This window comes from Egretta garzetta, unplaced genomic scaffold (genome assembly GCF_000687185.1).
Source record: "Egretta garzetta isolate BGI_Z169 unplaced genomic scaffold, ASM68718v1 scaffold91, whole genome shotgun sequence".
NCBI classification, from domain to species: domain Eukaryota; kingdom Metazoa; phylum Chordata; class Aves; order Pelecaniformes; family Ardeidae; genus Egretta; species Egretta garzetta.
Window position 1 is genome coordinate 786,777 of NW_009258661.1, and position 10,678 is coordinate 797,454.

General features: G+C 48.6%; 1 protein-coding gene across 1 annotated transcript in view; it reads right to left on the reverse strand.

The window, feature by feature from the left end:
- Positions 1-215: 215 nt before the first annotated feature.
- The window catches only part of SLC25A26 (solute carrier family 25 member 26), an 86,666-nt gene continuing 76,203 nt past the window's right edge, over positions 216-10,678 (reverse strand). Inside the window, exons 8-11 of the mRNA XM_035903834.1 lie at positions 6,798-6,862; positions 5,274-5,347; positions 3,767-3,841; positions 216-404 (exon numbers count right to left, since the gene is read on the reverse strand). Of these exons, the coding sequence (XP_035759727.1) occupies positions 308-404; positions 3,767-3,841; positions 5,274-5,347; positions 6,798-6,862 (311 nt within the window). The 3' untranslated portion in view covers positions 216-307. The remainder of the gene's footprint in view (positions 405-3,766; positions 3,842-5,273; positions 5,348-6,797; positions 6,863-10,678) is intronic.

Here is a 10,678-nt window from a genome sequence, read left to right on the forward strand (position 1 = left end):
AGTTCTAATAACGCCTTTCTCAGCCACCGTAATTAGCTGTTTACCCCCCAAACATTACTTTTTTGGCACGGCTCTCACAATGACCTCACTCACTTTCCATGCAGGAAAATTTCATGTTTGGGAAATTGGATTATTGGAGGATTTACTTTTCTTTAACAGTGAAAGTGGCGCTCAGCCTTGCTGAACAGCTGCTGCGGCGCGGCGAAGGGGCGGCAGGAGGAAGGCTGCCTTCGTGGGCGGACTCCTCCTCCAGCTCGGCCGCTTCTCCAGCTCTGCGGCGGCCACCGGCAGGACCGGCCGGGCTGGGTCAGAGCAGCAGCTGGCGAGTCTTCTCGTATGTCCCCAGGAAGATGAAGCCTCCCAGGCTGATGGCTGCCATCCGTGGGACAACACCTGCGAACAAGCTGAAGGAGAGGGAAAGGGGATTTCAGAGGATGAGCGGAGAACGGATGCTGCACGACTGGCTGCAGGGCTTCGGAAAACAAAGCCAAGAAAAATTCTCTCTTGCTGGTTTCTTAAATCCCAACCCGCTGCTCACTGAAGGAACCTGTCTGGGCTTCCCTAACAGAACACTCCCAAGCCTTGTGGTTTTTAACCCCTCTCCGCACTCATCAGGAGCAGAAGCAAAGGTGCAGGAGGCTTCGGGCCACGTTGCAGAAAGAGGAGCTCAGCCGCATCCCCACGAAGGGCTGCAGACAGATGGGGAGCGTCCCATCCTCCGTTGCCCCCACCCAGCCTCGGCAGGGGGACCCCCTCTCTCTGCCAGGAGCTCCCCACCACAGACACAGCCCTGCTCACCCCAGCGGCTGTCCCAGTAACACCCAACGGGGGCCAGCAGGGAGGGAGCAGGAACGGCTGTGCACCCAGTCGCCACGCTTTCTAGGTGCCTGATCCTAATAGTTCTTGGAAGTTAACAGGAAACTCGTGCAAAGCCAACTGCTCGACACATCTAAGCTCATAGTTGGTTTAACAACGTCAGGACAGGCCAGTGTATCCTCCCAGAGGATTACAGGCTTCCTTCGTTGCAAGCAAGGATTAAACATTAGGCTCGAATTTGTTTGGCATCCCCCCGCTGATCTATCGCCCGCACGGCGGGAGCCCTTCGCAGCACTCTCTGGCTGAGCTCCGCAGGGACGCTGCCCTCAGCTTTTTCCAAACACTGCGTGGTCCCTGCTAGGAGCGTGTCCACAGTGGGACAAGGTGTAATTCCCGGTGAGACCGGGCTGCGGGGAAGATGCACGCAGCCCCAGGGCTGCTCAGGAGCTCTCTGCTCCCTGCCTGCGCCCGGCGACTCACGCTGCGCTGGGGAAACCTCTGGCTGCAGTAACTCTGGTTTTCGTTGTAATGAGCTTTGCTAAGGAGCCTGGAGCACACAGGCAGATGGAAACATTTTATGGCTTTACTAGACAGCAATTGGGTCTATTACCATAATGACAGCTTTAAAACAGAGTAATTTGTACAAGGCATGTATGGACAGAGCGCTGATAGGGTAAATCCTACGGTGCAGCATGGCTCTCGAAACGCGCACCATCCTTCTCCTGCCAAATTAGGCAGCCCTCATTACAGGGGCAGTGGCAGACATTCATTTACGGAACAGCCCACTTGAGACACAGCTATTACACAAACAAGGGCAGATAACTGAGTTACCCAGAAGCTGCATCCCTGGCAACCTCTATTACTAACCATCACTTCCAAGAATCCTGGCCCGGCTCCCCCCAAGCTTCCCTTTCCCCCCTGCCAGCCACGGCCCCTCCAATCCACGCTTCCCTCAGGGGCTTGCTCCCGCAGGAAGGGAGAACCGAACGCCTCCCAGGCTGCCCCGAAGCTGGAGAGCTGAGCTCTGCTGCAGGCCTGACCCAACCCAGTCCCCGCTGGGCCACACCAGCCCTCATCAGCAGATGAGATAAATTGGTTTTGGCTTTTTCTGCTGGCCTCGTCAGAAACCCCTCTGGTGGGCAGAGGTCTGCTGTCTATTTGCATGTGCTATCCGTTTGTACAAATTTCACCTGGCACCCTGCCGCTCCTCTCTCCCTGCCTGGGTTTTCCCTTCTGCTTAAGCAACTCTCCCAGTTACTGGTTGGATCCAGCACCAAGGGCTGGAGGGCTTCACCCCCGCCTTCTCACCACCGACAGCGGCAATAAAGCACAGCGTGTCACTGACTGGCAAAGACCAGGCGCAGGCTTTCAGGTACAGACACATCGCACCCTCCCCAGCCGTGCGAGGAGCTGCTTGGCAGGAGTCACAAATCTGGGAATCACATTTAACTCCCAGGGTGTTAAACCCACACTGTGTGCCCCCCCCAACCGTGCACACTCCCTCTGGGGTGCAGCTCTTGTTTCAGGGTTGCCAGCCCAGCAATACACCCAGTCCCATGGTTCCAGCAGCAAAGGTGACATTTTTGGACCACAACCCAAAGAAACCCAAGGCAAATATAGAGACTAACCAGGACCCCCGAAGTTACCCCTTGGAAAAGGCACTGCAGAGCCTGGACACAGCGCAGAGGGGCCAGGCTGAAAAAGGCGCTGCGTACTGGGCCACAAAACCTCCATATTACGCTCCAGAACAAAGAGGTGGCCATGCGGAGAGAAAACACCACTTTTACCTGACTACAGCTTTGCACTGAGCTCACTCCTGCGAGCACCTTGTGTTTCGCAAAGCAGCAAGCCCCAGGTACCGGGGCTCCTTTTGCCACCCGCGTTGGTGAGATCCAGCTCCGGAGAGTCGTGTGGTTCGCACCCACCATGGCACATCCACTCTGCCCAGGAAGCTCGGCCGAGGAACGGCACAGCTGGGGCAAACTGCCAGCTCTGACCCCATCTACGCACCAGCCGGCACAAGGCACCTCACCAGATTTATCAGTCAAATTACCCCCGTCTTTCTCACCAGTGAGTTGTGAAGTTTCATCCACAGCTTTCAAATGCCACCACCTCCTTACGTGGAAAGCAGTCGGACAAGACGCAAACCTGCTTTCGTGGGAATGGCTCCTCTACCCGGCTGGCAAGAGCGAAGAGGCACACAGATCCGCTCACCCCATCCCTATCCAACCTCCCGCTGCAGGCCTGGCTCTCCCCAGACAGAAAGGGATGTGAAATTTCTTGGCGCGAAGCAGAGGGATTTACTAGGTGCAGACCAGGAAGCTGAGCCCTGCGCTCTGGTTTTAATAAGGTGGCAATAAGCAATGCGTCTTTCTGCCCTCAGAATTCCTCCTCTTCAACTACGAGATTTATTAGAGGAGCCATAAATCATTTCATGTTGCAACTGGCCAAAAAAGCCCGACATTTTTATTGTTTTTGATTAATAGATTCATAATTGGCAGCAGGCATGGCAGCCTCTGCGTTTATTTTTCCCAAGACTTTTTTCCTTTTCCTTGCAGCTGACGCAGCTTGGCCTCCTTTACATGTTACTTTTTCTCCAGATCGCTTACTGTTTTGATTTCAATTGAATTGTGTTCCCTTTGGTCCTAGTCCACGGGTACTATCTTTAGGCAGAGTTTAATTTTGGGTTGTTTAGAAAAGGGCACTGCTGAAACACCCTGAAAAGAACACAAACATACATTTTTATTTTCCGCTGTTGGCTGGGGAAAAGGGGAGGTTTCCCCAGCCAAATCCATGCCTCTTCACAACCTTCAGAGTTCAACTGCCATCAGCAGCAGATGCGGCCTCACTTCTCCCCGTCCCTTTCAAAACACGCCCTAGAGTCCACCAAGCCATGTAGGACCCAAAACTCATCCACCGCCGCATCACCTTGTCACCTCAAAGAGCCAACCTGAGACAACCCATCTCTGAGCGCTGCCGGGGGGCACAGCTGGACGTCTTCCTGGAATCGGTGTTCAGGAACTTCCTGCAATTTGTTTTGAATTATTTCCCACATGTGTCGAAACAGGATTGAACTTTTATTAGTTGCGCGAGCAGAGATCAGATGTTAAGAGAAAACTATCTCCCGCAAAGCTGCGATGTGCATGCTGCTTCGAGCAACAGTTTACAAATGTTAAAACATCACCCTGAAAGTACCGGCCACATCAAGTGGATTAAAAACCTATGAGAAATACAGTGAGAAGTCCCAAGTAAAGCTTAAAAACCCCTCAATTTCTCTTCCAGGCCAAGGGTAGGTGGGACACAAAGCCTACCTAAGGAAGCACAGGCTAAACCTCACGGACAGAGGAGTTGTTTAAGATGTATATTCACTACAAGTGGCCAGTAGCTGGTATGAGTCGCACACTCAAAGAGGGCAAGGTAGTATAAATGAAGCAGGTGTCTGTAAAAATCAATAATAATTTATAAGCTTCTGACACCTCAAAATGTTCTAAAAATGCTGGCAGAGGACATTTTATTCACAACACCGCTCCAAGGTCAGAAGAGCAATTCTCCATCTCAGGACCGGGTAAAGGGAGGCAGCTAAGAGACTGGATGGGCATCACCCCAGGCTGCCCCGACCAGCCAGCAGAACACCCAGAACGTCTACACCCCAGTCACAGGAGGTAAGAAGCCAGAGAGCTGCGCTGCAGCTGCTCAGACTTACTCTTTGCCCTCAAGCCTGTCTCAGAAAACTTACATTTTTGCAGCAAGTGCCTCACTGGAGAAATCCAACCGGGCATGTGCTCGAGCCCAGACCTGACGGGAGGCTCAAAGGACAAGTCAGGGAGCACACGGCTCCCTTCCTTCTGCTTCAGCTTATCCCTGCCACCGGCACCACACTGGTATCGCATGCTCCCATCACGCTTCACAGTAAGAACAGCAAATATAAAGGAGCAGAGGAGACAGAGGTGTTTTCAGATGAGCAGGAAATTGCCAGGAGGAGGAGAAGACACGTGGCTCCTATACTGGCCTTCCCTGACGTCTGCGGAGGGGTGATTCGCACACCTCAAGATCAATCTGTGGCACTCACTGCCACAAGACAATGTGCACGCCCAAACTTTAAATGGATGCAAAACACAATTCATGGAGAAAAGTCCATTAAACACAAAGCCACCCTCACCTCCGAAGCCTGGAGCTAAGCTTAGAGATTGTACCATGGATAAAACCCCAATAATGCCCTGTTTCTGTGCTCTTCCCTGGACTTTGCTCGCTGCCAGTGCTAAAGTGAGGACACCAGACCTCCCTGGAGGGACCTTCTTGTTCCTAGCTACCTGAGAGCTGCTCCCTGGCCATGCATAGAGCAACTGAAAGTCTTTTCTGTATGACAGGATTTAAATATAAGCAGACCATCCCATCCTCTCCCGCCCCTCAACACAGAGAAACAACACGTGAAATGTGCTTCTGCAGCATGTCCTTACCCCGACAGGCCTTGTGTCCTCCAGATGCCACCGAGGGCGGCCAGAACGTTCCCACTAGCGTTGCTGGAACCAGCCTGCACCACAGAAAGAGAGAGATTTGGAACTGTTGGCAGAGAGGTTTAGTTATTTACTGAGCCCCCTGTCTCTGGTTAGTGCTACTTTACAGCGAGTACAGACATCCTAATGACCTCCCTACACCAGGCACAGGCAAAAGCTCCTTGTCTCCAGGAATAAGGCAAAGGGCAGAAAGGGGAACCGAGGCACAGCAGAACAAAATGATCACTCCAAGGTCACAGAGTTAGTTAGTTCAGAACTGGCTATCCAGTCCTCACTACACTCAGCTCTACATCCAGCTGACACTGGAATGAGAATTTAATCAAAACACACTCTCAAAGCACCAACAAGAAACTTTGCTGCTCACTGCGAGAGGATTTACTTGACATTTACTTAAAAAACCACAGGTAGTGTATTGTATGTGAAAATTGCCTTGAGAGCAAAACAGAGGACAAACAGCAGGACTACAGGCAATTAAATTACATGTATGATCTCGTTAGTGAGAGATGACTAATATAAAGATGCTGTCTGAATGGTCTCAGAACATCCCAAAGCACTGCCATTCCCTTACCAATGCTGACCTGGGTGCTCAGTGCAGCGGCAGACAGAAATGAAACCCAGTTCTTACAGTTTTATCACCCACGCTACCCAAAGGCAAAGAAGCTGGAGCAGGTACGGCACCCAGCAATGAGATACACAACACAGCAACACGGTGAGTGCAGGTATGCGTGACTCGGCTGGGGAGGTGCATGTCATCAACAAGAAACATCCCCATACTGAGGGACATGGGCAACAGAGCAAAAACCATCCACAGAAACTCCGGGATGCCTGACCTTGGCCAACACAGCAGCTCTTTTCAGGGCAGGGTAAAGGCCAAGGGCTTTTAGCTGTGTGGCTGCTTAGCTCTGCTCTGGGGCAGCAAGATGATGACAGGAACACTAGACTTACTGGCAATTTAACTACTTACTAAACTTACTGATTGTATAAGCAGTCTTCCTTCTGCCCTGGTTGGCAGACATAAGTCATCATGATCTCTGTGCCTTAAAATCTTAGGACAGAAAATCCAGTGCCAAGCCCTCCTCAGAAAAGACACACACACACACACACTCAAGTCCAACTATTATCAAAAAACCAGAGGAATAAATCCCTGATGGGAAGTTTAACTTGGGCATCTGGCTTCACGATGATTTTCTCCTAAAGACACTACATAAGACTCAAAGTCTAGCACAAGCACAGGCCCTTCTCAGCTCCTTTGGGAAAGGACCAGAAGAGCAATACAAGAGAGGAACACAACAATTTCATTAGTTCTGCATGCAGTACCTGTTCACATCTAATCCTGCCTTCGAGGACAAGAGCAGAAATGATTTAATTATTAATAGCTGCTGGATTTCATTCTGTAATGACCATAGAGAAACCCTGGAAATACCCGAGCCATTCACCTGCATGTCTGCTGGCCCCCTTTGCTCTTACCTTTGCCAACATAATTCTCGTCTTCGCTACATCGAGAGGTGTGGTGACTGCAGCTGCAAATCCACCTGAGCAAATTAAAATACCAAACACAAGTAAGACATTGTTGGTTGAATATGAATGCCACACTGCCTATAATTCCCATGGCTGTGGTCAACACTGCCATTAATGCCTACAGCATGTTTCCTCACGTCAGAGTCCAGGTACGCTTGTTGAAGGTCTGTACACAGAGTGTTTTATTCCTGTTTGTTGACTTAAGTAAAACAGCTCTATACTAGTTAACTGTAAATCCAAGCATCCCCACTGAGATTACTGTCCTTTTGTTTTGGACTCTGTATATATATGAACATAGGAAGGTCATAAGGATAATGGATTCCACTTCCAACACCTATGGACAAGTTTGAAAGGAAGAACCTGCATTTGCAGAGATTGGAAAATAAGCTCGTCACACTGTGCTCTGCCTTGAAAATTAAAGCCCAACCATTCAAATGCTAGAAAGATAGAAAGAGAGGAAAGATGCTCTGCATCCGAAACACACGTGCTTCAGGGGCAAAGCTACCCACAAGGTACAGACAGACTGGATCTGGACTTCAACTGTTAGACCTGGGACTTTTTTTCAAGGAAACAAGACAAGCCAGTGTTTGCGATGGAGCCCATCTCCAACAAATGAAATCAGCTCCATTTTGGATAACAACAACGTGAAGCTGCCCAAGGGTCTTTGGAAATTGTCAGCAGTCTGCTGCCACAAGTGCCATCTTCCCCTCACGGGCATTTTTATCATCTCTAATCACTCCCAAACTTCACCCTTGGAGCTCATTACTTTCACTTGGAGCAGCCAGCTCAGCTGGGGCTTTCCTCCTGAAAGCCAGAAATCTTCAGCTTATCCATCTGCACATCTCACCCACAAACGTGTGTGTGTCTGTCTCCATATTTTAACCCTGTGGCTACAGCCTGGCCTCCTGTGCTATCTAGGGACCAGCTTTGCTGCTTTTTCTCCCAGGATCTTATTCCCTTTGCCTTATTTCCCCATCCTAAAATTAAGTCTAGTTTCTCTCCCCCTCCTCTGTTCACAATATTTCAAGCAAGTAATTCATGCTGAGGAAGAGCCAAAGTGAAGGGAACTTTTCAAATGCAGGAGCAGCCCAGCAGTAAGTGAAGAAAAAGGGGGGAAGAAAAGAGAGAGACTTGTTCTGAAATTCCTCTTTCTTCCTCCTGTTTTTTTTCTCTGGAGCTCATATAAATCCTTATCTGCTACAGTAGGGAACAAAGTGACTCCAAAGACTGAAGCCTACACAGTACCCAGGGAATAAGCTAAAAATAATCTATTTTCTGTTCCAAGTTTTATGGAATGTAGAAAAATTGATCTCTACTCAGGATGGGAGAGGGGAAAAGCATTTCTTCTGAGATTCGTAAAGTAATGAAAAAAATCCATCTTCCCCACTGGCTTATGTTTTTATGCATTTCTTTCTCTCAACCACCTTAGCTTTAACATATTAAACGCGTGCTTTATGTCAGAAAGGAGGCTGGGCCAGCTGGCACCCGACGCTGGCTTCTTACAGTTAATTAAGGCATGTCCCGTGACAGCTCAGGAGATGCAGTGAGGCACATGTGCAGTCCCCTGGATCTCGAACAAGACTAGCAGGCAAGCTGAGTTCGTGAACAGCCCAAACCGCCTGTTTTAGGAGCAGCTTCTGCTCACGTAAGGTTGGCCCATCGCGTTCACTCTGCCGGAAGCTTTCTAGCAGTGATACCTCACTAAAAAGCAGAAAAATGGGTTGTATTCAAGAAACCAAAGCAGAAACTATGAGCAAGTTAAACTAAATTCCAGCCCATTCCTGGACCTTCTTTAAGGTCAAAAATCTTTTTATTGAGAGCCAGTTTTTGAGTAAGTGACCTAAAGGCTTTGAGAGAATGGTCTGAACAGAAACTTTGGTACTAATGTCAGTGATGTATTTTTAGAACAGTAAAAATAATCTCCATGGAAAATAGTGGCTTTACAAGTCTGGATGTAGAAGCCCTTCCTTTGCCCACGGACCAAGATAAAATTAAACCGTGAACCACAGGGCTGTCAGGCCTGTATCAAGCAAAAAATCTCAATGCATCACTCAGCTATAGAGTTGATGGTAACACTTCAGTCAGGCAAATTTAACTGCCTTTTCAGACCCCAGTAACTTTTTAATACATTTGTTCCTAACAGTTTCATATTGGCACAAGCTTAAATCTTGGCCAGTAGAGTGATTAGAACAAACACAATTTATCCTGATACGATGTTCCCAAATTCTTATCTGAAAGGTTTAATCAAGACCAATAGGTTTTCATTTTTTCCCCAGCTAACATCTGGATCGTTCAGACTCTTTTCTTATTAACATTTCAACGTTTCTTTTTCCATCACTGGGGAGTATTTGGTACAGATTTACCAATCAGTTTAGAATGACAACGGCAACAATAAAATGCTTCATAAGCACAACAAGCAGCAGGATAGAGGCTGAATTAAATGCAAGTTCGTATATGCTTAACAAAACCCAAGATTAAAGCTAGCATTTGTTGGGAACTGCATTTTACTCAAGGCAGTAAGTCTGACAAAATGAATTTGCTCCAGCCTTAACCCTAAATGTCCAAGGTAATTTTTGAGTGACCTCTTTAACTTTAGCACACAGGTATCCACAAACAGCGCTAGCAAAGTACTGCTCAGTCCCAGCTCTTTCAGCTGGGTAAAGGAACATAAAACATGACTGTTGCCAATCATCAGATTAATACAACAGATACAAACTAGTGCAGCCGGAGTCTACTCATGCAAAATAGGAGGGCTGTGCACTGCACTGTCTAACACACAGTAAGGCCCAACAGATCTTTAAATCACTCCTTCAGTTTATTCCTGCTATCACTGAATTCTCCAAGAGCTGCCACATAAGGTGGGAGTCTGCTCAACTCTCAGCAACCAGGAAAAGCAGGTATCAAAGGTATCAGATGGGCAAGAAAGGCCCAGACACATCCAGCCATACACTCCTGATCATTCCGGCCTCTCTGCAGAGCTGATGGAGAAGGCGGCACCTGTGCAGGCAGCCTGCACCCAGACTCGCCAGCTCCCTCCCGGAGATGGCTCCTTTCTCCCTTGCCCTAGCAGGATCTGGTGATGACCTGGGCTCAGCAAATAGGCATAAAGATGGATTTTCACATGGGAGAAGGCTCTTGGCTTGTTAATACTTCTAGCAGAGTGACAAACTCCTCTACTGGGAAAATAAAACTTCACACAATAATGGAAAATTCATCACCTGCCTCCCAGGAAGTTACAATGGACACTGTATATTCACACGTCAGCTGAGCAGCTAAACTTTACCAGGCTCAGGGTGTCAAACAGAAAATCCCTCTGCTCCTCACGCTTTCCCAGTGACCAGGTCTTGATGGAAGTGCTAGTGACAGACATCTGCAGAGAATTATTTACCTTTTTTTGGCAATAAGAATAGAAAGTCTTGAAGTCTTAAGATATTCCCCTAGGTTCCTGCTGGCATTTCCTACCCCTTTTAGCTGTCACATGCAAATAAAAATTGAGAAGCATCAGAACAGAGTGAAACACTTCACCTGAGCACAATACATAACCCTAGGTCCTTGGAGTAGGGTGGCTGCCTGCAGAATTTGCTGTTGCTGCTGCTATAAAAAAATGTTTCATGGGTTCTTTGACACACTCCTCAAATAAGATCCTATGAAGGGGGGAAGAGAAGTTCTTCAGTCCCCGTATGTTTTTTTCCTGTACCATTTTAACTTCTCCTCACCCTTTCTAAAGGGTCCAGGGAACCCTTCTGGCCATCACAGGGGTTTCTCCTGATTCTGTGTTTCTGTCATCTGGCCAGACACCTGGCAGTCTCTTCTGCAGCACCAGCCCGGTT